This window comes from Bos grunniens, chromosome 3 (genome assembly GCF_055505025.1).
Source record: "Bos grunniens cultivar Pamir isolate PY7600 chromosome 3, Bosgru_T2T1.0, whole genome shotgun sequence".
Taxonomy (NCBI): domain Eukaryota; kingdom Metazoa; phylum Chordata; class Mammalia; order Artiodactyla; family Bovidae; genus Bos; species Bos grunniens.
The window spans coordinates 70,446,992-70,474,696 of NC_141167.1; the positions used below are offsets into that span (position 1 = coordinate 70,446,992).

The 27,705-nt window shown below is 36.7% G+C and overlaps 1 protein-coding gene and 1 pseudogene across 29 annotated transcripts in view; one reads left to right on the forward strand and one right to left on the reverse strand.

Annotated features, from left to right (window-relative positions):
• Nucleotides 1–530: 530 nt before the first annotated feature.
• The window catches only part of EVI5 (ecotropic viral integration site 5), a 250,020-nt gene continuing 222,845 nt past the window's right edge, over nt 531–27,705 (reverse strand). For 24 of the 29 annotated variants that reach the window (XM_086391182.1, XM_086391210.1, XM_086391208.1 and 21 more), the window contains one exon: nt 531–5,029. In XM_086391182.1, the coding sequence (XP_086247308.1) occupies nt 4,718–5,029 (312 nt within the window). In that variant the 3' untranslated portion in view covers nt 531–4,717. Of the gene's footprint in view, nt 5,030–23,327; nt 23,423–27,705 lie in introns of all 29 variants that reach the window. The other 5 variants (XM_086391192.1, XM_086391198.1, XM_086391188.1 and 2 more) reach the window with 4 other exon arrangements.
• LOC147375809 (5S ribosomal RNA) lies at nt 20,074–20,192 on the forward strand (annotated as a pseudogene).

Below are 27,705 nucleotides of genomic sequence, written 5' to 3' on the forward strand. Positions count from 1 at the left end.
AGCTGTCAACAGTGCCAAGGTAAGAAGCCCTGGATTATAATTATCCTGTCATAGTTCAGGTACCCTTGTGAAGTGCCTTAAATCCTTTTGGGAATAAAGCAGCATACACAATGCTGAATTAAATGATACTAACAAACATTGTAATGATGCAGAAGGCATAAATTTCTTTTTATGATTACCTCTGTATATATATTCAATTTATATATTTAAATATATTTATTGAATCAGTTACTAATCAAATAACCTAAAACACAATGTGAGATAAAAATACTGCCATTACAATCTTCAAAAAATAACAATGTTTCTGAAGGAAATAACAAATCCTGGTATTTTAGGCCTTTCATTATTGAAAAATATATACCAGGCTCTCTGTCTGGCACTAGTTACACATGGGTGGACCAGGTGGATATGGTCCCTATACCCAGAGAACACATGCCTCACTCATGAATACCTGATGCTAGGCTATTCCTTTTCAGACAGACCTTTGATGCCTACTCCCTTTTCAGTTGAATAGTTCAAGGAAACAGAAATTCTTATAAAATGGAAAACTTTAATTGTTTAAAGCAAAGGCACAAGTAAACATTTCAGGTTATCATACAATGTTACAATAAGAAATTCCAAAAATTAAAATGAAATACATTATAATTTTGCATCTCTATAGTATATTTAATGTATTATTCTATCTTCTCTTCTTTGGAATGAAAAGAAGGTATAGGCGGATCAATGGATGTAATGTAAAAACTTGGATTATAAATAGCATTCACTCCATTTTTAGTCAGAAAATTTAATTTGAGTAGAATGAATTAAATAAAAATTAACTAAAAAACATTGTTTCATTAATGACAGAGCAGCAATAACTTTCAGGCTAAAGTTCATTGTTTTAACAAAGTAAATCACTGATTTAATGAAATGTTAGCTGTTGATGCCTGGTACTTATATAAAAATCAAGCTGGCCATGAAAGGGCTTTATTAAGACAAAATTCATATACTCATTTTACTTTAAATCTGAACATTATAGTGCATTATGTAAAGAAAAAGAAGCATGAGGAACCATGTCATTTCTAATGATGTCAGAAATAAAATACTTTAAAAGGTCTAGACCTTGTTTTCAATCAAAGGCACTGTCTGGAGAGTAACAAGCTGCATTCAGAGCTAAGCAAGTTTTTTTTCCTTCCCCAAATAGCCAGCCAGTTAGTTGGGACTTGCTGTCTCAGTTAGTCATCAAGCACTGAATGCTTAATACCTATCAACAAAAAGGGTAGAAATCATGTAGTTATATCTTTGACATATATTTCCAGGAAGAAAATTTTTTTCCACTAATTTTTTAATAGGCTATTGAAATATTTTCTTGGTCTGTAAGGTCTCTGTTTAATCACCTCAGTGTAATTTCCACTTTATTCAAGTGACTTGTAACCTCTTCTCAGCATTTCAACCCAGGATGACAATGACACCAGAAATAAACTATTCCAAGGGAGCAAGTTATCCTATTACATCCTAAAGGCCAGGAAGATTTTAAACCCTTCTAAGAAGTATCTGAATCCAAGATCTTGAAAGAAAAGATTGTTGTTTCTAATTTTTCATTATTCAAATTACAAGAGTCCCAACAGATTAAGGTTTACTTAACTACTAATTCCTAACCAGAAACAGTACTTAGGAAATTTTCTAAGGATATCTTTCAAAGTTTAGAATTGAAACATGATTCTAAAAGGATGTTCATACCTTTAAAGTCAAATTATAACAATGACTCAATGAAGCATACCCTAAAGGTCAATGATGCATGCTTTAGAGAATGGTGCCAAGATTCTGGAATTCTTTCCTTTTTTTCTCCATTTCCAAAGGCACAGATATCCTTCTGAATTTTCTATGGCTTCAAATACTTCATAATCTAAAATAGCTGGCACTGTCTCCATTTTGAATAGTTTTAAGTATAGGATCCACCAGGAAATTTTAGGTCCAAACCATTAGCTCAATAGCAAAAGCAAATCTACTTGAGACAAACTGAAGAGGTAAACCTACATGTTAGAGTATCTAAATTAAAATCAGCAAACTTTCTCTAAAGTGACAGACAGTAGATACTTTAAGCTAAAGCGTCTGCCTGCAATGCGGGAGACTTGGATTTGATCCCTGGGTTGGGAAGACCCCCTGGAGAAGGAAATGGCAACCCACTCCAGTACTCTTGCCTGGAAAATCCCATGGACAGAGGAGCCTGGTAGGCTACAGTCCATGGGGTCACAAAGAGTCAGACAGGACTGAGCAACTTCATTTTCACTTTCACTCTGCTATTGTAGCACAAAAGCAGTAACAGATAATACGCAAATGAAGAAGCATGGGTATGCTCTAATAAAACTTTATTGACACTGAAATTTGAAGGTCATATGATTTTCATGTGATTTTTTTTCCCCTCAACTCTTCAAAAATATAAAAATCACCCTTAGCTTGTGGGTCTGAAACTCCAGTACTTTGGCCACCTCATGTGAAGAGTTGACTCATTGAAGACTCTGATGCTGGGAGGGATTGGGGGCAGGAGGAGAAGGGGACGACAGAGGATGAGATGGCTGGATGGCATCACGGACTTGCTGGACGTGAGTTTGAGTGAACTCCGGGAGTTGGTGATGGACATGAGGCCTGGCGTGCTGCAATTCATGGGGTCGCAAAGAGTCGGACACGACTGAGCGACTGAACTAAACTGAACTGAACTAGCTTGTGGGTCATGTAAAAATAGGCTGTTGGCTGGAACAAGCTTATGGGCTGGACCAGTCAGATTTCTTGATGTGGGGGTCAAAGCTATCATGTTGCCATAAATCATCTCACTTCACTTGGGCATCAACAGCCTCAAGAATGACAGCAATGAACCCAAAAAGAGAATCTCAAAGGCACCAGTCAGACAATTCTAGCAGTACCTACATTCATAAGCTTTATGTAGCTTATGAATGTTGATACTCACATATCTATACATATAGATATACATATATCTCTGTAATATATCCAGGAAACAGTTTAAATCAAATTTATTTAAATCACATTAACTACCAGAAAAGCAGGGAATTGATAAATTCATTTAGCTGAGCCTTTTCAAATGCTTTGGTGTCAGAGCAATCTGGATTAAAACTTTAGCTCTGATATTTACTAACTTGTGGCCACAGTTATATTACTTAACCACTAGAATTTAGCCTGGAGCTATGGACTCAGGAGGCATGTTTTCAATCTTGTCTCTCAAGAGCTTGCTTACAAAGGGCTTGCTGGGAAAGCCTTGCTTACAATGTACCATAAGGCTTACCTCCTTGTTCTAGAAAACTAGTTTTGTCTCTTCTATTCCATTTTATCATGTAATTTTTTTCTGCATGCAACATATTGTACAAAATTTACCTCTGTATTTACTGAATTCTGCCTTCCTCTCATTCTTGAGGATTATTTCCTTTTCATAAGCTGCTGAGGAAAATCAGAGTAGAAAGCATCCAGGCAACACATTTCTGGAGTCTTTCCATAGTGGAAATGTAGTTTGGGTGTTTCCTCTAATTTATCAGTGACAGGCATCAGTTTTCTAGGGAAAAAGAGATCTAGATGATAAAGAACTGGTAGGAACGGATTCTTATGGCTTGCTTCATCTATAGATCAGTAACTAGAGAATCTGAAGATAACATTCATAGATTATTTGCAGATATAATTGTTGTGCATCGTGGACCTCAGACCATTGCTTAAATTATATTAAGTAGAATATTAGCACTAAGTGATGCCTGTTATACTCTCTCTAATCAAGAAAAATTTAGTAGTTACATACACATGAAGTAAAAGATTTCACCAATAGTGTCTTTGAATAAGCATCAGTTATGAATCTGCTAGTGTTGAATGCTAAGCAAAATACTAAAGCTACTGCAATATTAGTGTTTGGTTTTATTTTCAATTGTCTTTAACCTATTATTTACAGAGGTCCAGTTATAATGCTGAAGGCAGTCATTTTTCAACAAGTACATTCTCCATATAAAATGTTCAATGTTGGGTGGTACAGATTTATAAATATGTACAAAAACCCAATATATTTGTAGCTAACTAGTACTCTGGTAGGCAACACATGGAAGCATCATATGCACATAAAAATTTGAAATTAAAACAAAACTTAAAATTCTTAAGACAACCATTAACTTGTGTTTATAAAATTATGTGAAAAAAGGCTTTGTGTTTGGGAATTTTCAATGGACCACTAATAAAGCAGTAATTTTAGTTGAAGAAAAAAAAAAAAAAGAAGTTTCCAAACACAAAATACCAAGATAACTCAGATGTATATCTTGGTTAAATGTGTGTAGACAGCTGCTCTGAAAACAAATTGATAAATATAAATATACAATTTGTTCACTGAGCATAAAATATTGCACGAGAACAGCTTTGTCTGAAGAAAATTCAATTTTCCATAGTTCTGAACTTCAAAATGGTTCCCCACATATAGATATAACTACATTTTCTAAACAAGAAATGTTAATATTTAGTAATACTGTTAGAACCGCGTTTTTCCCATTAACCATATTCCATTCTATTTTATGGCAATGGTAAGTCAGTGGTTAAGATTTGGCATAGATAAAAAGGCAGATAAGACTGTAAAATATATATTTATATATATATATATACACACACATATACATATGAAACAGATATGTTCCAAAAACCCTTAGTCATGATAACTGATCCCTTAAAGAAAAATCCACAGTCTAGGTCACAGTGATGGTCAGACGGTGGTTGAGTACGAGGCTCTTCTCAGGGGCTGCTCCTTTTGAGCCACTCGACTGCCGTCTCTGGTCTCCAGCACACTGTCTTCTGCTTCGCTTTCACTACCATCTGCCAGAGTGGGGTCCAAAGACATTGGACCAGATTTTCTGTGCAAGGGGAAACCAATGCCACTTTCCTGTAAGGAATTATCTATAAACTCTTCATCAGAGGAATGGAATGATTCATCATCTCCTATTAAATGGTTGACGATGTGGATTCCATCAAAAGGGGGTTGGCTGGAGAAGCCTCTCTGGCCTTTTAGGCACCTGAGCTGTCAAAACAAAATCCAAGTTAATATACTCAACTTGGGGAAATACACACACTCCAAGAAAGCAAACATTTCATATTTAAGCAAGAAGATACCTTGATCTTTTTTCAATTTATGGATATAAATAGTAACTACCAATTTTTTAGTGACTCTTAAATGTCATGCAATGGGCACATAATTTATTTTTAGTTAAATCATCACAACAATCCTATGTGGTTGATTTTACTGTCTTCATTTTAGAGATTAGGAAATAAGAGACTCAGGTAGTATAGCTTGCTGAGGACACACAATAGTCAAGTTTAGATCCAAACTGAACCTCTGCTATACTAGAAATAACATAAAGCCCATGTACCCATCATTAATTTCAACATCTAACACATCATGGACAGTCTTGTTACAATATACCTCTCATGTTCCTGACTATTTTGAGGTAAATCTCATCCTATCAGTTCACCTGTAAATATTTCAGTGTACGTCTGTAGAAGAAATGAACTTAATAAAGACAATACTCTGAACTATTACATAGCCTGTCTTGGAGCATGTCTCCATAATTTTGTGAGTGATGATGATGATAATGGTTTACAAATCAAAAACATTTGCTGAGTCTCCATCCTGTACCACTATCACTCAGTGAGAGCAGAGATGCTTTCTTCCCACCATGACAAAAATAGAAGACTATTTTTGTCTTCTCTCCCCTATTCTTCCCAGGGAGAAAGAGTGACTTCTCTCACTAAGGGGTAGGGGAGAGGAATGGCACGTACTGCTCAGCTCTTTTCCCTCTCTTTCCATCTTTGGGAACCAGGTTCTGCTTCTCCAACCCTGGAGTCTTACAGGGCCATACCCTTGTGTGGGAAGGGCTATGGAGATCAAATGCTACCTATTACTGGGTGGGCAAGTCAGACAAACTCTAAAGTTCAATACTGAAAAGCCCACTGTTGTCACACAGCAAAAACCACATTCTCCCAAACCAGTTTTACCAGTATTGAGAGTGATTTTCTCTTCATCATCTGTCCCTTCTTTGCCTCAGTCCACTACCATATAATTAAGACATCAGCCTCTTTTCAATAATTTGTTTCAAAAATATAAAATTTAATCTTGATATTATCACTTGTTTAATTTCTCTCATTCATCATGAATTTTCTCCTATAAGAGTTTTTTTTTAATCTAAAACAATAAAAACAAATAACTACCCAAATCTACTTTGACTATCAAGAATTTGCTAAAAATACACTTCATATCTCTTGTCCTTATCAGTATTATCAACCTGCAACTTTTGTTCTTTAGGGACAAATTCCTGGTCACTAACTATCTTTCCAATCTTGAGAAAAAGGCAATGTGAAATATTCAGGAAATATTACATACACTTTCAAAACTAACGGTTCTGAGAGTAAAGACATTACAGCTTTGCCATAACACCTCCTAGCTTTCCTGATAGACATCCGGGAAGAAGTGAAGAAACCCTAGTAAATCTCTGTTGGTATGTGACAATGGGAAACAAGAAGGATGCTGGGGCTCAACACAGCGATGTCTACCTCAGGGAAAGCATCAGACATTAAGAAATTCTTGTGCCCTAGGCTAAAAGAACATCACTGTGAGTTACTATGTAACTGAAGTAAAACCTTCCTCTATGGCATAGCCCAAGGGAGATAAACTTCGAGTTGAATCTCCAGGGAAAGGACAGAGAGCACCAGAGAGACCAACCTGTGGTTGTGATGCCCACTGCATTACTACAACTGCCATGCTCTGATGCAACATCCTATCACCGAATTGCAACACATGATTTATAGCTCCAAACATAAAATTAAGTCAGTTAATCTCTTCCTTTCTCTTGTCCCCAGACCCTTTTGAAGAAATAATATAGAGCGAGTGTCCTCCTTCTTCCTGGCTATAAATGAGGATTGTGGTAGAGGAACTACAACTTCCCAATTGTTGGGAAAGCTGTAGCTTTTCTTTGTTCTAACAAAATTTACTGCAATTAAAACACCACAGCATCATATCAAATGTAATCACTGACCTCAAATATTATACGAAATAAAACTATAGATAGAAGGGTCATTTCTTCAACATCAGAGATGCAATTTAAAAAATGATTCCTTATTTGATAATTGCTAATACAGAATAGCAAAGGCATAGAGAAAGTTTTTGGTGGAGAGAAGAAAAGTCTGAAGGTAAGGGACTATTTGATAAAACTGAAACTAGTTATCCCCTGGACCTAGGAGTGTGCATATTGGTTCTGAGAGGGTAGAGTGTGCATACTGGTTCTGAGATGTTTATTTTCAGGCCCTGAAAATAAACATCTGGGCAAGGAATTCCAGGGTACTGAGTACCCAGAGTGTGGTCTCAAAAGGGTTAGACTTCAGGGTGGCTCAGATGGTAAAGTATCTGCCTGCAACGCACGAGACGTGGGTCTGATCCCTGAGTCAGGAAGATCCTCTGAAGAAGGGAATGGCAACCTACTCCAGTATTCTTGCCTGGAGAATCCATGGACAGAAAAGCCTGACAGGCTATACTCCATGGGGTCCCAAAGAGCTGGACATGACTGAGCAACTAACATTTCCACTTTCAGGGATGTCCTCTGGGACTCCACATCCTCTGAAAAGCAGTCTGCCTGGGAGAAGTCCAGAGCCGTGCCTTCTAAAGTGCCATTTTTGCTGTCTGTGTCTAAAAGCTGTACTGCTCACCCTTTTTACTAGACTTCTAGGAACTAACTATATTTAAAAAACAACAAAAATGCAAACAAGTAACCTTCTCAATCCAACCCCGCTACAAAAACTTTCAAGGGTAATACTGGTCGCAAATTTAGATTAGCATATCTCAAAATATGGCCCATTGATCATCGGCATCAGAATAACTGAGGATACCTACAAAAAATGTAGAATCGCTCCCCAGATTTAATGAACCCAAATCCAGAGCATGAAAACCCAGAATTTATCTATTTTAAAAAAGCACTTGAGGAGATGTTGATATGCTCAGTTAAAGGATGACTGCGGTAGGTCCTCTGTTCAAACCAAATGAGGCTGACTCAGAAAGGAGTTGATTTACCCAAAATGGAACTATCATTTATTCAGGACAAAAGTGCTGCTGAACTATGAACATCTGTCTGCCCGTGTGTGTGTCTGGTATATACAAACAGACACCACCTTTCAGTAGTACAACCAAGCCGTTCTGGGCCGATTCTACCATCTGGTGGTTGAAACAAGGAGTAGTCTGTTGAAATATCTTTTCCTGAAACTTTTTCCTGGTTTAAGAGTAGAGTCTAGAAATGTATATGCTCAAAAAAGCTGAATAATTTTGATGTACATTCAAGGGTAAGGACCACCCTTTACACAATATTTCACTTTTTTCTTTTGTTTGGTTTTGTTTGACATTTTTGGGGGGGTCAATCACAGGATAAAGAACCTGATAAAAGCTATTGATTCTTGTCTTGAAAAGTACACATATATTCTTGAGTGTACCTTTTTCAGGCCCACCGTCTTCTAATTTTATAAAAACTATAGGAATATCTTCACAATACTAAAAGCAAAGACAAAAACTTAAAATTGTGAAGTGCTAACAATGCACTCATATCATGGAAAAGAGAAAGTATTATTTTTCTAGGTGAAATTAGACATAGTTTCTAACGGCAATGAATGTGCCTCAAAGTACTTCTGAGATTTCACAAGGAAAGAAAAGGCACCAGGACTCTCTGGAATTGTATGCAAAGGGTCCTTTCTGGGGAATCTTTGAATTCCTCAGAGAAGGAGCTCAGCAGGATCATGATACAATGATGGTTTCAGTCAATGCATCCTACCCAGGCATTCAGACCTTCCTGTCAGGTTTTAAAGTTCCGTAGTCTTAAGTCTGAGTAGAGAGTCAAATATTATCAGACATTTAAGGAAAGCATTTAAGAGAAACCATAAAAAAGGCAACAAGAAGTTAAGACTATTTGGGGAGAAAAAAACTTAAAAAAAAAAAAAAAAAAGCATTACTCATTGCTTCTGAAGACACTGCATCCATGTAAAAAGAAAACGTGATATTTTAAAAAGGGGTCTTAGACTTAAATTTCTCTGACCTGAAAGATATGAGCTTTGATACTGAAAAAGCCTATCAAGTGTCGAAGACAATGGTTTAAAAGTAAACCTATATCATGGTATATCACAGCGAAATTTCAGGACACTGGGAACAAAGAAAAGACAAAGTATCCAGCCCAAACCAACAAACTTTACATAGAAGATTAAGAATCAGAACAGTATTAGACAACAGATTAGTGCCTTCAAAATTCTGAGAAAAAAATTTCTAACCAATATTTTAAAAAATTATAATTATCTTAAAAAAGTTTTATACCCATACAAACTATCAAGTAACTGTGAGGCTAAAGTTTGAGTTAAAAGCTTCAAGGACTTAAAATCTGGGGTCAATCATGAGAACCAGAATCAGATAAATCTTTTCTATAGTTTATCTCACATCTTTTTTTCCCCCCAGAAAGGTAAGTGATATGTCCACCAAAATGAAGTACACCAAGAAAGACATGCTTTTATTTTTGATCCAGGAAAAAGGAAGTCTAATGCAGAAGTGAGGCAAAAAGAATCCCTAGGATAACAAAGAAAGTCCCCATGATGACAGCTATGCAGGAGGCCTCCACCTATACATGATGACACCACTTTGAAGTAGACCAGCAGGCAGGAGGAAGGATTTTTTTTTTCAAGAAGGTGAAATCAGGGACTTTCTGGGTGGTCTAGTGGCTAAGATTCCACGCTCCCAATGCAGGGGGCCTGGGTTCGATCCCTGATCAGGGAACTAGCTCCCCTGTGCCACAACTAAAAGTCTGCATGCTGCAACTAAAGATCCCGCCCTCACAACAAAGATCCCATGTGCCACAACTAAGACCCAGTGCAGCCAAATAAATAACTAAGTAAATAAATAAAAGGAATAAGCTGTCAAACCATGCAAAGACAAAGATGAATTTTTAAAACAAAGGTAAAATTAATAGTACACCTAAACTGAAAGAAGAGAACTAACACGTAACAGGAGATTTGCACTGTATTAGAGGAGAGTTTGCACTGTATGAGAGTCCCCTGGATAGCAAGGAGTTCAAACTAATCAATCCTAAAGGAAATCAACCCTGAATATGCACTGGAAGGAATGATGCTAAAGCTGAAGCTCCAATACTTTGGCCACCTGATGCGAAGAGCCAACGCACTGGAAAAGACCTCGATGCTGGGAAAGACTGAAGGCAAAAGGAGAAGGGGGCAGGAGAGGTTGAGATAGATAGCATCACTGACTCAATGGACATGAACTTGAGCAAACTCTGGGAGATAGTGGAGGACAGGGAAGCCTGGCATGCTGCAGTTCATGGGGTAGCAAAGAGTCAGACATGACTTAGCAACTGAATAACAAGAGAAGAGTTAAACATAAGAGAACACACCAATAAAATGAAAAAAACTAAGACAATCATTTGAATAAATGTATGCAGGTGAAATAATCACAAGACACTGTTCTGTACAATTGAAAGGCAATACAAAGGAATGAAGTCCTGATACATGAATGAACCTCAAAAACATTAAGCTGAGTCAAAGCCAAATACAAAAGACAACATATTACGTGATTCCATTTATACGAAGAGTCCAGAACAGGCAAGTCCACAGAGACAAAGTAGACTAGTGGCTGCCTATGACTAGGGAAGAGGGAAGGAGAAAGACAATGGCTGAAAGTAGACACGAGGTTTCTTTTTGGGGTGACAGAAATATTCTAAAATTAGATTGTGGTTATTGTCACACAACTCTGTAAATACACTAAAAGCTATTGAATTTTATACTTAAAATGGGAGAACTTTATGATATGTAAGTTAGGCCTCAATAAATCAGCTGAAAACATTAATAACTAGAGACAGAAAAACAAACAAATCCTCCCCAAAACATTATTTTCCAAACTTCCCTGATAAGACTACCTTGGAAACTTGTTAAAAATAAGATTTTCAAGGCCTTTGGTTTCCACTCTGGAGGAGAGGCCTCCAAGGAAACTCAGGAGCTTTAAAACACACACACACACACAAAATATACCTTTTGAAAGAGTGGATCCTTTCCAGATCTTTAAGTAGGATCCTGGTTTCTTTCCAAATGACTGAATCTGTACCAATAATTCTTTCTGGTTAAACAGTATCTCATGGTATCACACATTTGAAAGGCTCCATTAAAGAGATGAAGCATGTACTAAAAATACGCAGGCCAAAGAGAGGTCTTAAGAACTGCTAAGCAGTTTAATATTAGGCTGTTGGGGTGCTGGGGTTGTAGGAGTGACATGGAGGTATCTTAAGTGCCTACTGCTAAGTCAAAGCAGTCAATGTGAAAAAGCTAAATACTGTAAAATTACAACTATATAACATTTTGGAAAAGGCAAAATTGTAGTGACAGTAAGTAGATCAGTGGTTGTCAGAGATTAAAAGGGAGAGAGAGAAGAATGAATAGGTGGGGCCCAGGAGACGCTTAGTGAATTATTCTGTATGACACAGTAATGGCAGTTACAAGTCATCGTAACTAGTACATTTGTAAAAACCCACAGGATGTACAACACAAAGAATGCATCCTAATGTAAAAACAGACTTTAGTTTATATGTCAATATTAGCTTATGTATGACACTAACACAAGATGTTCATGGGGGTAACTGTGGGAAGGTGCTGAGGGGGTTTATCTCTGCACTTTCTGCTCAATTTTTCTGTAAACCTAAGACTGTTTCCCAAAATAAAGTCTATCAGTTAAAAAAAAATGAGATGGTCTGTGATATTTGTCTATGACCATATTTGTCTATAATGTCAGAATTGCTTGAGCAAATTTTGAGAAATTTGAGCAAAAATTGTCTGTTTTAAGACAATGTTTAGCCTCTTGTTCTTTAAAAAAAAAAAAACACACACAGTAAAGTACACAGATTTTAAGTGTACAGACAAATAAATCTTTACTTATGTATATGCCCATGTAACTACCATCTGGATCAAGATATAGAATGTTTCCAGCACCCTGGGAGGCCCCCTTGTGTCCTCTCTTATCTGGGTGATTACCCTACATTGCATTAAAGGTTGCCACTACTCTGACATCTAACATCACAGAATACTTTGCCTGTTCTCAGACTTAAACAAAGAAACGTATGGCATATACTCATTTGTGTCTGGCTCCTTAAGACAAGAGAAGACTCTACACATGGACATCACCAGATGGTCAACACCAAAATCAGACTGATCATATTCTTTGCAGCCAAAGATGGAGAAGCTCTATACAGTCAGCAAAAACAAGACCGGGAGCTGACTGTGGCTCAGATCATGAACTCCTTATTGCCAAATTCAGACTTAAATTGAAGAAAGTAGGGAAAACCACTAGACCATTCAGGGATGATCTAAATCAAACTCCTTATGATTATACAGTGGAAGTGAGAAATAGATTTAAGGGACTAGATCTGATAGACAGAGTGCCTGATGAACTATGGACGGAGGTTCCTGACATTGTACAGGAGACAGGGATCAAGACCATCCCCATGGAAAAGAAATGCAAAAAAGTAAAATGGCTGTCTGGGGAGGCCTTACAAATAGCTGTGAAAAGAAGAGAAGTGAAAAGCAAAGGAGAAAAGGAAAGATATAAGCATCTGAATGCAGAGTTCCAAAGAATAACAAGGAGAGATAAGAAAGCCTTCCTCAGCGATCAATGCAAAGAAATAGAGGAAAACAACAGAATGGGAAAGACTAGAGATCTCTTCAAGAAAATTAGAGATACCAAGGGAACATTTCATGCAAAGATGGGCTCGATAAAGGACAGAAATGGTATGGACTTAACAGAAGCAGAAGAGATTAAGATGTGGCAAGAATACACAGAAGAACTGTACAAAAAAGATATTCAAAACCCAGATAATCACGATGGTGTGATCACTCACCTAGAGCCAGACATCCTGGAATGTGAAGTCAAGTGGGCCTTTGAAAGCATCACTATGAACAAAGCTAGTGGAGGTGATGGAATTCCAGTTGAGCTATTTCAAATCCTGAAAGATGATGCTGTGAAAGTGCTGCACTCAATATGCCAGCAAATTTGGAAAACTCAGCAGTGGCCACAGGACTGGAAAAGGTCAGTTTTCATTCCAATCCCAAAGAAAGGCAATGCCAAAGAATGCTCAAACTACCGCACAATTGCACTCATCTCACATGCTAGTAAAGTAATACTCAAAATTCTCCAAGCCATGCTTCAGCAATATGTGAAGTGTGAACTTCCAGATGTTCAAGCTGGTTTTAGAAAATGCAGAGGAACCAGAGATCAAATTGCCAACATCCGCTGGATCATGGAAAAAGCAAGAGAGTTCCAGAAAAAACATCCACTTCTGCTTTACTGACTATGCCAAAGCCTTTGACTGTGTGGATCACAATCAACTGTGGAAAATTCTGAAAGACATGGGAATACCAGACCACCTGACCTACCTCTTGAGGAACCTATATGCAGGTCAGGAAGCAACAGTTAGAACTGGACATGGAACAACAGACTGGTTCCAAATAGGAAAAGGAGTTTGTCAAGGCTGTATATTGTCACCCTGCTTATTTAACTTCTATGCAGATACATCATGAGAAACGGTGGGCTGGAAGAAGCACAAGCTGGAATCAAGATTGCCAGGAGAAATACCAATAATCTCAGATATGCAGATGACACCACCCTTATGGCAGACAGTGAAGAGGAACTAAAAAGCCTCTTGATGAAAGTGAAAGTGGGAGAGTGAAAAAGTTGGCTTAAAGCTCAACATTCAGAAAACAAAGATCATGGCATCTGGTCCCATCACTTCATGGGAAATAGACGGGGAAACAGTGGAAACAGTGTCAGACTTTATTTTCTGGGGCTCCAAAATCACTGCAGATGGTGACTGCAGCCATGAAATTAAAAGACGCTTACTCCTTGGAAGGAAAGTTATAATCACCCTAGACAGTATATTCAAAAGCAGAGATATTATTTTGGCAACAAAGGTCAGTCTAGTCAAGGCTATGGTTTTTCCAGTGGTCATGTATGGATGTGAGAGCCGGACTGTGAAGAAAGCTGAGTGCCGAAGAATTGAGGCTTTTGAACTGTGGTGTTGGAGAAGACTCTTGGGAGTCCCTTGGACTGCAAGGAGATCCAATCAGTCCATTCTAAAGGAGATCTGGGTGTTCTTTGGAAGGACTGATGCTAAAGCTGAAACTCCCGTACTTTGGCCACCTCATGCGAAGAGTTGACTCATTGGAAAAGATTCTGATGCTGGGAGGGATTGGGGGCAGGAGGAGAAGGGGACGACAGAGGATGAGATGGCTGGATGGCATCACTGACTTGATGGACATGAGTTTGGGTGAACTCTGGAAGTTGGTGATGGACAGGGAGGCCTGGCATGCTGCAATTCATGGGGTCGCAAAGAGTCCGACGTGACTGAGTGACTGAACTGAACTGAACCTGTTACTCAACATTATGTTTGTGAGATTCATCCATGTTGGCATGTATAGCAGTTGTTCACTCTTTTTCAGCAGCATGTAGTATTCCACTATGTGAATTTAACTATGTCAGAATTTAACTATCCATTCTACTATTAATGGCTTTGGGGCTGTCTCCAGCCTACTGCATATAAAGCTGCTAGGAACATTCTTAAATATGATTTTTAGAATATAAGCACTCACTGCTCTTGAATACATCCAGCAGTATAACTGCTGTGTCACTGTATTATTAAGTTGAGTCACTGTATTATTAAGCTCTAATAAACTGCCAAATCATTTCCCAAAGTATTATAACATAAGCTCTTTAAATTTTGCAAGAATACTTTGGCCTTACCTTCTGCCAGATGATTGTCAAAGCAAATTAATGGTCCTTTAACTGATCATCCTGATTAAATTCATTCTAGGCTCTTATTAGAAAATACGGCATTGTATTTTCAGCTGTTCAAGCATATTAGCAGAGACTTGTGATTCTTGTAATCACATGGTAATGTGGTAATTCTTATAAACTGATGGCGTAAGTATAAATCAGTAAAAGTATTTCTGAAAATGGTTTGGTATTATTTTCTAAAGTTGTGTACCTATATACTTTACACCTAAAATAACCATAGATTACAGTTTGCTTGGGACAAACTATTTTCATTCTTAAAAGTGCCCTGGTTTGAACCATAAATAGTAAGTCACTCAAGCAATTCCATTCCTAAGTATATGAACAACAAAAGTAAGTATAATATACTGAAAAAACATTTATAATGGGATTTCCTAGCAATTTTATTCATAATAACCCCAAATAGAAATAACAATAGAATGAGTAAATAAGTTATGGTATATCATATAATTGACACAATACAGTAATGAAAATGAACTTTTACTGCTACATGGAACAACATGGATAAATGTCACAGTATGAGCAAAAGAAGTGAAGCACAAAATAATTCATTCTGTATGATTCCATTAGTATAAGGTTAAACACTAGGCAGTAAGTGGAAGAGTGACAAAGAAACCTTTGAAATGCTGGCAAGGTTCTAGTTCTTGACTTTGATGGAAGATTAAATAAGCATATTTATTTTTGTAATAATTCATCAAGCTGGACCACTTAGGACTCATGAATTTTTCTGTATATAATTGATACTTTAAGAATAAAATGTCTATTATTAAATAAAAATCCAAGAAATAGTTTCTATGGAAGGTTGCTAGAAAGACATGCAATTGCCATACATTCTTTTTTTTTTTTCTTCTGCTAGTATTTCTAAACTCTACCTTTGGCTTTAACCAGACAATCACTAGTTATATATCTGGACTCCACTATTTTAGTCCATTATAACAGTGCTCTTACTTAGCCTAACAATTTCCTATTCAGTATATTTTCCAGTACCATATGTGAATCCATAAAAGAAATCAAAGTTAAAAAGCAGGAAAAGGAATAACTGATTTGGTTTTGTCTTACTAGACAACATGAATCTTTAATATATTATATTCCATGCTTTATGCTGGCCACTTATGCAGCCCACTTTGATACTCTAGGCATTTCTGTATGCTAATAATAACTCTGATTCTATTAGATTAGGACAAATTATTTTAACTATTAGATTGACCCATATGATACCACCATATTTGTAAGTGAAAGTTAAGTATTAGCAATTTCCTTTGGTTTAACTGGGCTTCCCTGATAGCTCAGTTGGTGAAGAAATCGCCTACAATGCAGGAGACCCCAGTTCAATTCCTGGGTCAGGAAGATCCTCTGGAGAAGGGATAGGCTCCCCACTCCAGTATTCTCGGGCTTCCCTTGTAGCTCAGCTGGTAAAGAATCTGCCTGCAATGCAGGAGACATGGGTTTGATCCCTGGGTTGGAAAGATCCCCTGGAGAGGGGAAAGGCTACCCACTTCAGTATTCAGTCCATGGGTTGCAAAGAGTCAGACATGACTGTGTCGATTTACATATTTTTAAATAATTATATTTAACTAACCTAATATTTGGTTATTTTTGTATTATATACATTCATGCAAACTGCCTCAAAATTTTTAGGGAACAAGGAGGAGTATAAATCTAAAAACAAACATTTCTCATCATGCATATTAAGTTTTTTAGTTTCAATTATTTGTTTACTTGTATCCCAAGACTAGGTGATCAATAAAACCTCTCAAATATGCTTCCAAATTTATCTGTAACTTGACCATTTTGATAATAAAGTAGTTACATTCACCAGAATAAAATTCCCAAATAATCCAATAATAATAAAGACAAAAAAATAAAAATTGCTTCATTTAAAAAAATTTTTTTTGTTTTCTAGTATTATTTTGATATTAAGTTTAAAATATTAGCATTTTATAAACCATTTTTATAACTTTTATAGCATTTTAAATAAATCAACAGGCATAAATACTTTAATACTGTAGTGATCCACACATACATATATGCATATTTGCACTTTTATTATTATTGGCCATGCTGCATGACATGAGGGATCTTAGCTTCCTGACCAGGGATCGAACATGTGTCCCTTGCAGAGGAAGGATAGAGTCTTTACCACTGGACAGCCAGGGAAGTCCCTGAGTTTTTATTTATAGATTTTTTTCCCCAAAATTATATGATTTAACACTGGAATTAAATATTTAAAATCAGTACCGTCTGGGAAAATATGGAATGACTGGTTGCTGTACATACACTTTACCTCTCTGTCAGCCCCTAATGATGAGGATTATTTCTTAATCATTTATGTATCCTAGAACTGAGCTTTCTGGCTTGACCAGAGTAGGCACATAAGAATGTTGATGAACTACACTAAAACAGCAGGATTCTTGAAAAAATTCTCGGGCATTGATTATCCATCTGGTCCTTTTAAATGCTGAAAGAGAAAACTAGTAAGCATACAGATGGGGCTACTAATATACAAGACCCAAAAATGTACTGTTTCTTACCTGATGTGGACTGCTTCATCATGTTATGCATTAAGAGACAGAGTAAAAAAAGTGAAAATATATAGAATTTATTTAAATAATACTTAAGACATTCTGATATACACATTACAACTTAAAAAAAGTTAACAAAATCTTAAACTCTCACTATCAACAAAGAGATTGGACTTAAGGATTTCTCTGCACATATTAAGCAAGGCTTACCAAAGCATTTAGTAATTAGAAAAGGAAAGTGATAAGTGAAGACATACAACTTATAAAGAATAAAACAAAACGCAGTATAGTTAATAAGAAAACAGGAAACTGTCATGTTCAGTCTGATGAACATAGGTTTTGACAGGAAACAGCAGCGTTTCTAACTGCAAGACAGTAAAAATTCAGACACTAAAAAAAGAGTATTAAAAACTATTACAATTATTTCACATAAAAATTACACTAAAATTTTAAAGCAGGGAGAATCTGCAGGGGTGAATATTCTGAAGCCTCAAAGGACTTCATAATCAACTTGGTCTACTTCATTCACTAAATAACTAAAGGTTAAGACAGAAGTTTCTTTCGTAAAACAGAAAAATGTGATATGTTTTACAGATATACAGCTTTTAATATAACTTAATAAGTAACACGGAAATTTGTTCTAAGAAAACTTGTTCATCTGGGTCGCTGACCATGTAGACAGAGGACACAGCATGTTCTCTATGTATTTGCTTTCTTTCTGCACATTATAGAACAGTGGTACCTTGAAAAAGTTAGGGTTAACTTTACAGTTGATTTTAAAGCGACACAACAGGTTAATCTTCTGCCATTTTCAACATGTAGAGGTAACAGAATTAATAATGAACACTTATATTGATATGATGCTTTAAAGTTAAAGTTCTGTGTATATTATTTCAAGTTAAAATTTTTTCCCCATGTGTCTGCTTGGAGGTTGAATTGTACAGGCAACTACTACTTTCTGAGATTCAAAAGAATAAGAAGGACTGCACTGAGTATTTTGAAAGACAATCAATCCACAACAAAGTGGAAAAAAGTCATCCACACACCAAAAAAAACCCCTAACCAAATGAACTTTGATCACTACTAGACAGGGTTTAAACCATTGAAGTGAGTCATGTGATACCAAGTGAACTGCAAAACAGTTGCAGTAAGTTTCCAAGACTGAGTCATATCAGATTATAAAAGCTCCTATTTGTACATCTGGGTCTCTATAATCAATCTTTGTAAAACACAGGGCTATAGGTTTTAAAGCTAAATGTAACACTTCTATAAGTGATCTATAATATATAAAAATAACTATACATTATCTTATATGAGCAGATAAGTCCAATAATATAGATTTGTATTTCTAATTTATAAAGGTTTTACTCTTTTTTCCCCCAAAGTTTAATCAGTGATTTTGCTGGATTCCTTACAAAATAATTTTAATAGTTTTCAAAATTTTAAATACATGTAAATGAGAAATGATACAGTCAGTATATTTATTCTCAATTATCAGCCTTAAAAACGGAATTACACACATGACAAAGATTAAAACTAGTGACAAACACACAAACCAAAAGATTTCCAGTGAATCAGAACCGGAAACCAATAAAAGTGATCAGTCGGAGGTCATGACCTGCTGATCATTGCATTACATAGACAAGAGCCAAAATTCAGACTTACAGTAATTAAAATTCAGATTAAGTTGAAAAAATCAAAAATTTTATTGAAATAATATAAAATAGGCAACGCTGACAATGTTTTTGGCACTAATCTATGTATATCTCTTTAAAGCCAGATGAAACACTTAAAATTAAAAATATATAGAGAGTCTATGTTAAATGTATAAAATGCAACGGTTAAAACTCATACTGTTAGAAGCAAAGAAAAAATATGTATACACATTAATAAGTGAAAAAGAAGGAAAGTAAAGTTTGGAACTGAAGAAACCTATACTGTGCATTTGTTACGAGAGAAGGATGGGGGGGGGGGCGGGGAAATAAAAGCCATTTACAAAGAACTGTTAGTTTTTCTCTAGTGCATACTTAGATTTATCCAGTACACTGAGGCAAACAAAATGAAACTGCCATTGCGCTCTTCCTGGCAGCTGACACATCTTGATAAAATTGAAACCATTAACATTATTTAGAAGGTATTCTAATGTCAATGGTGATGAGGTTAGGAATATGTGAGGTTCTATGTAAATTTATGACCAATTACAGGAAATAAATCACTTCACACTTGTTTCACTCTGAACTTTTAAAGCTACATCAAAGTACCACGTACATTTCATATGATTTAACCTTTAGCTGGAGCACTGAAAAAAAAATTCAAACCTTCAGCAAAACATCCTCATAAAAACAAGGTATTTTTTTTCTATCTGGATTGAATTCCTAGGAGGAATTATTCTTCTCTAAAGCTGAATCATAGGTTTTATCAGTCCATCTAATCAACCAAATTTTAAATCATTTATTTGATAAAGGATTTGTGTCTAGACTATATAAAGAATTCTTACAACTAAATTATAAAAAGATAACCCAATTTGAAATGGGCAAAAGGTCTGAGTAGATAGGTCTCTAAAGAAGATACAAATGGCTAATGAGCATAGGGAAAGATGCTCAATTGTCATTAACTATAGAGAGAATATAAATTAAAAAAAAAACAAAATGAGATGACATTTACACTTACTAGGATAGCTATGTCTCTGGCCATACCACCCTGAACACCCCCGATCTCGTCTGATCTCGGAAGCTAAGCAGGGTCGGGCCTGGTTAGAAATTGGATGGGAGGCCACCTGGGAATACCGGGTGCTGTAGGCTTTAAAGGAGAAGGCAATGGCACCCCACTCCAGTACTCTTGCCTGGAAAATCCCATGGATGGAGGAGCCTGGTGGGCTGCAGTCCAAGGGGTCGCTAGGAGTCGGACACGACTGAGCGACTTCACTTTGACTTTTCACTTTCATGCATTGGAGGAGGAAACGGCAACCCACTCCAGTGTTCTTGCCTGGAGAATCCCATGGACAGAGGAGCCTGGTGGGCTACCATCTGTGGGGTCGCACAGAGTTGGACACGACTGAAGCGACTTAGCAGTAGCAGCAGCAGGATAGCTATTGATCCCCTGCCCACCCGCCTCCCCCCCCCGCCCCCCGCCAAAATAGAGAATAACAAGTACTGCCAAGAATGTGAAGAAACTAGAACCCTCATAAATAGCTGGTGGGAATATACAATGGTACAGCTTCTTTGGAAAACAGTACGGCAGTTCCTCAAATGGTTAAGAGTAGAGTTATCATATAACTCAGCAATATCATTAATAAGTACACATTCAAGACAAATAATGTTCACAAAGAAACCTGTATATAGATGCTTGCAGCAGCATTATTTAAAGTAGCCCCAAAGTGAAAACATCCCAAATGTCTATCAACTGATGCTCGGATATATAAATTATGGTATACCCATATGAAGGAATATTATTAGGCATTATGAATGAAGAAGTACTGATACATGCTACTACAAGGATGAACTCTGACAAGATTATACCAAGTACAAGAAACCAATCACAGATGACCACATATTGTATAATTCCATTTAAATGAAATATCCAGAACGGAGAAATCAACAGAGACAGAAAATGTCAACAGATTAGTGTTTGCCTAGAACTAGCAGAAGAGAACCTTGAGGGAATGTGACTAACTTTTGAATGAAAACAAGTTCTACAATTTATTGTGATGATGGTTGCACAACTCAGTGAATATACTAAAAACCACTGAATTGTACACTTTAGGTGGGTGAAGTGTATTAGACATGAATTAAAGCTCGATAAAGCTGTTTTATATACATACACACACACACAAAATATTTATATCTATTTACATACATGTCAGATAGCCATTCTGTGGATATATTTTTAACAGAGATATTGGCAGACTGAAAAGAAATAATTTTCTATTTAGGAGGTGAAGAAAACTTAATTGATTAAAAAAAATTCATCAACAACGTTAACTTTCATTTAATTTTTTCCTCAACATAAAAAGAAATGATGGCTACCTTCTACAGCTTCATTTTAAACAGGCAGAAAATATTCACAATAAAATGTTTATTTCTTTAGACTGAAGTTAAAGGAGATGAATTCATTTATAGTATTTACTTTTTTCAGAAACTAAAACTTCTGATGGAAAAATAATTTAAAAAATATACAATATACATACATAGCCACAAACCCATGCTATTTTATCACTGAACACAAAATAAGCTTTCAAACAGACAGGTCAGTATCCTCTCTTCCTCATTTGGAGGTACTCACAGGCTGCTTAGTTAAGATTGGGTCCTTGCAAACCACATGACCTCATGAATGCTATCTTATCATATCACAGGTTCCTCACACTGACCACAACAACTTAAATCAGACAGTCAGGAAAGTAGCACTGAGTCTTTGACACGTACTATTGGTATGACATTTTCGGCTGTCCAGCTTGCAGGGAGTGAAAATCTGATTATCTCATGTCCAACTGCATCTGCGAGATATGGCCCATGAAAAGCACATGACTTACTGCACTAAAACTTCCAACCACAATGTAAGAGTTTTAGTTTTGTAAATCTGAGAGAGCTAGCTATTCATCTTGTACCAATTTTCCTTTAATCAACAGTGCATTTGTGGAGCACATTTTCTAAGGTTCCTAGTTTGAAACACTATCAATACTATACTATTGTTTCTTTAAAACTGAATTACATGATGCAAAAAAAAAAAGCCAAAGTTTTAAAATAACTGATTATATTTCCAAATCTTAGTGTAGTTGAAGAAACTGGATTAATATTTAAGAATAGATAGCATTAACAAACAAATGTGAACTACTGGGTAGCTTGGTTAAAAATAGCACAAATATATCTAAATTAGACTGAAAAAAATCCAAATTGGCTCTGAAATGCATCATTTAAACCAAGGCCTTAATAGGAATATAACTTAAAACATAATTAAGGATGAAGATTTTATTTAATGCACTTCCTCTTGTTCAAGAAAGCTTTACCCTCAGCCATCAGCTAAATCTCTGTAAGTGCTTTTCTTCACTACCACACACTAAAAACAGACTAATCAGAAGGCACTCTGGTTTTAGAGGTGCCCCTCTTTATTGATTTCTTTTTTTTTTTTTTTTGAGGATAAAAAGGAGCTATTTATTTGTTAATGAAAAGAAAAATAGGTGACAGATATGAACAGATATTTTACCAAGAAGACATACAGATGGCAAATAAACCATGTGGAAAAAGAAAGATCAACATTATGATTCTTTGCTGCTGCTGCTAAGTCGCTTCAGTCATGTCCAACTCTGTGCGACCCCAGAGACGGCAGCCCACCAGGCTCCCTCGTCCCTGGGATTGTCCAGGCAAGAACACTGGAGTGGGTTGCCATTTCCTTCTCCAATGCACGAAAGTGAAAAGTGAAAGCGAAGTCGTTCAGTCATGTCCGACTCTTCGCGACCCCATGGACTGCAGCCTACCAGGCTCCTCCGTCCATGGGATTTTCCAGGCAAGAGTACTGGAGTGGGGTGCCATTGCCTTCTCCATCTTTATTGATTTCTACAGTTATTTGTTCTGGAGCTCTTTACATACCTCTGAACCTTTGCATATGATGGTTTCTCTGCCTGAAATAGCTTTCTACTCTCCTTGTCCTGGCTAACTTCTATTCGTCCTTCAATAAAGAGTTTAGGCACCCCCACACCCAGAAATCTTTTCATATTTCTAGGCTGTGGCACCATACGGTTCTACCACAGCACTGCCAATACTGACTGGCTCTCCCTACCAGTCTGAATTCCTTCACAATTGGGACTATGACTTTTATACACCTAGCACAGGACTGGGATGGAAAGGACTTTATAATGATCATTTAAATAACTGTTTTGGAATGCAGAAATTGAGGCAAGGCCTGAAGTATGCCTGAGAGTTAAAAGATGTCCAAATACTCACTGACTGAATGAATGTATGAATAGGCATCCTAAGGCCACACAGTTAATCAGTGGCAGAACTAGCCCCACACTCCAGGATGACCATTTCTCAACCACCTACAGTAAGATGGAGAGCAAAGACACAAAATTCAGAAACAAAACTAAACTTATCAAATGAAAACACCCAAAGAACCACAAACAAAATCCAGAATGCTATTAAGAACCTGATAAGTTGCATGGATATCTATTTTCCCCTCTTTATTTTATTAATGTGTTTAGCAGTAGTGAAGGAGAAAGTCAGAGTTAGATGGAGAGTCGGGATAATCAGCTTTCAAATAAATGAAATAAATTTAAAAAATGAACACTAAACTCTTGAAACCTGAGCACACAAATAAATTCCCTGGATTTTAAAATCATAGCTCATTTTGGTTGCCCCATGTCAGGTTGAATGAAAATCTTCAAGTACATCTTATCAGTGTCATTACAAATGTCAACAAACAATACTGTAATCATGCTAAAACCTTATTGGTATCATACATATGATTGAAATGTCTTTAGGCATTTATATCTTATTTTCCTCATGTCTTAGATCTAAGAGTATACTATTAGATGACCTCTTCATGAAAGGCTAAAAGGAAGTCTCTTCCACCCTTACTGAAATAAATCCATTTCAGTTCAGTTGCTCAGTCGTGTCTGACTCTTTGCAACTCTATAGACTGCAGCACGTCAGGCCTCCCTGTCCATCACCAACTCCCAGAGTTTACTCAACGTTGACTCACTTACGTTGAGTCAGTGATGCCACCCAACCATCTCATCCTTTGTCAATCCCTTCTCCTCCCATCTTCAATCTCAGTATCAGGGTCTTTTCAAATGAGTCAGCTCTTCACATCAGGTGGCCAAAGTATTGGAGTTTCAGCTTCAACATCAGTCCTTCCAATGAATATTCAGGACTGATTTCCTTTAGGATGGATTGGTTGGATCTCCTTGTAGTCCAAGGGACTCTCAAGAGTCTTCTCCAACACCATAGTTCAAAAGCATTAATTCTTCAGCGCTCAACTTTCCTTATAGTCCAACTCTCACATCCATACATGAATACTGGAAAAACCATAGCCTTGACTAGATGGACCTCTGTTGGCAAAGTAACATCTCTGCTTTTTAATATGCTATCTACGGAGGAGCCTGGTAGGCTGCAGTCCATGGAGTTGCTAGGAGTCGGACATGACTGAGCGACTTCCCTTTAACTTTTCACTTTCCTGCATTGGAGAAGGAAACGGCAGCCCACTCCAGTGTTCTTGCCTGGAGAATCCCAGGGACAGGGGAGCCTGGTGGGCTGCCATCTCTGGGGTCGCACAGAGTTGGACACGACTGAAGCGACTTAGCAGCAGCAGCAGCAGCAGGTTGGTCATAACTTTTCTCCCAAGGAGTACTAATAAGTAACTACACCAACTGTCACTCTAGGCTTTATAGTTAGTTCCATTTCCTTTAAAAATGCTTAGTATTATCTGCCTTTATTTCTTATAACTCAAGTGGCATTTGACCACTTGGGTATATGCAGCTTCCTTTGAAGTGGTTTCTTGTGATATGTTTCCAATCTAACAGCCACAGAGTAATTGTTGGGACCATTTATTTAGCAATTTACAGATCAGTACAGTTGTCCCTCAGTATCCAAGGGAGACTGGATCAGGACCCTGTGGATACCAAAATCCACAGATGATCAAGTCCCTCATATAAGATGGAGTAGTATTTGCATATAACCTGTGCACATCCTTCTGTATAATTTAAGTAATCTCTAAATATGGGGATTCCCTGGTGGCTCAGTGGTAAAGGATCTGCCTACCAATGCAGGAGATGCGGGTTCGATCCCCAGGTTCGAAAGATCCCCTGGAGAAATAAATGGCAACCCGCTCTAGTACTCTTGCCTAGAAAAGTATACTTCCTACAATGTCTTGCATAATATCAGAAAAAATTCCATCTGATACAGCTTAATATTCAAGCCTGACTTTACACTTATAACTGGTTCTGTTCCTTGGCCAATGGCATATTATTTCTTGAGGACACTTACTTGTCCTTTAATTCAGAGTACCAGATCCGAATTTCTAGTTCCAGACTGATTCTTTATTCTGTAAATTGGCAGTTCACCCAGATTTTGTCCTAGAAATTTTGTAAAGAAACCCTTCTAGAGGCATGTCCTACTTTAGTCAATACTTCTAAAAGGCTTCTTTCCTTGGTATCTCATCTTTTCTGGGTTCTAGTTCCTTCTCGCCTTGGTTTCTAGTTTTTGAAAAATTGATATTGGAGTATAGTTGATTTACAAAGTTGTGTTAGTTTCAGGTATACAGCTAATTGTTTTATATTTTTCATTTTTCTTTTCTAAGTGATTTAATTATTTCACTTTACCCTCTCCTACCAGAAACTTTTTTCGTATTCTCACAATTCAACTCCAAATTTCTTAATGAAACTACCATCATTAGAAACATTATTATTCACTAACAAATCAAAATTTTTCTTTTTACCTACAGCAACCAGGATACACAGATGTATGTAGTTGAGTAGAACACCCTCTTTTTATGAATGTAACATAAAACTATGAGATTGTCTAAAAGTCCTGTGTTGGATTATCATTGTTTTTCTTTATATGAATGTGGTATATTATTCTTTTAGGAGGCAACGAATGAATGGAAACATATCACTGGAGATTTTAAAAACATCTGGAAACAATTGCTGGAAGTTTGGCCACTGGTTGGATTATTTTTCCATCACAGGTCATTATAAGATACTGAGATAGTTCCCTGTGCTATACAGTATGTCCTTGTTGCTACCTATTATACATACAACAGTGTGCATATGTTAATTCCAAACTGCTAACTTCTCTCCCTTTCTCCCTTCTTTGGTAACCATAAACTTGTTTTCTATGTCTGTGACTCTATTTTGGTTTTTAAATAAGTTCATTTGTATAATTTTTAAAATTCCACATACAAGTGATATCATATGATATTTGACTTTCTATAAATAGATTCTTGAAACAGAATATATCGAATAGCTGAGCTAATTTACATAGTTGAATAAGCTTGTATTTCTTAAGTAATATGTATATATGAAAATGGGTTGACAATTTTTACTTAATTCTAGGTTTCTAGAAATGTCAGATTTGGCTAAAAAATCTCAGTTGCCTCTGTTTCCAGAAAATCATCTAATATTTAAAAGCTAAGACTTTAGTGGCAACCACTGGAAACTAAAGCAGAATTTAGGGTCAAGTCAGACCACTTCCCCAGTCTCAGATTATATAGAAGTCTAAAACCTGAAGAAAGAAAAGTAAGGAATACTAAATGAGGATAGATTTCTACCACCTAAAAATTGACTCTCATCTGAGAGACAGAATTACTTTTAATTCAATTAAACTTCTATTAAACTCTTACTTTGTCTACCATAAGACAGCTGAACTGGTCGACAGGATTGGCAAGGCACTGGATTGGAGTAGATCAGAAGCTCCAGGGCCTAGGCAGTAGTTCTGTCTCTGCCACTAAAGAGCTGCGCAACTTTGGGTAAGTCCCTTCAACTCTTGGGTACTCAGGTTCCTCATTTATTAAGTGAAAAACTAGATAAACTTTAAGAACAAGTCTGGTTAAAAAAAAAAAAAATATATATATATATATATATTTCACTTTTTTAAAATCTTAGTTTTAAGTCTTTTACATAGTGCTATTATTCCAGACATAAAATACTGGACACTGTTCAATAAATATTTTCTTAATTATAATAAGATGAACTGCTTACCTGAGAAAATGGAATATGTTAAGAGTAGTAACAGTCATTTAAAGAAGTCATTAAAGAATCAGTTTTTTATCGATAAATGGAGATTGCAAGATTAAAAACCAGTGCTACACATTTCATTCAAGAGCCTTAAAGCAATTTTCATAGGAGTACAATTATGCCCTATCATAGACAGAGTGCCTGATGAACTATGGACGGAGGTTCCTGACATTGTACAGGAGACAGGGATCCAGACCATCAACATGGAAAAGAAATGTAAAAGAGCAAAATGGCTGTCTGGGGAGGCCTTACAGATAGCTGTGAAAAGAGACGTGAAAAGCAAAGGAGAAAAGGAAAGATATAAGCATCTGAATGCAGAGTTCCAAAGAATAGCAAGGAGAGACATTGATCCTCAGCGATCAATGCAAAGAAATAGAGGAAAACAACAGAATGGGAAAGACTAGAGATCTCTTCAAGAAAATTAGAGATACCAAGGGAACATTTCATGCAAAGATGGGCTCGATAAAGGACAGAAATGGTATGGACCTAACAGAAGCAGAAGATATTAAGAAGAGGTGGCAAGAGTGCACAGAAGAACTGTACAAAAAAGATATTCAAAACCCAGATAACCACGATGGTGTGATCACTCA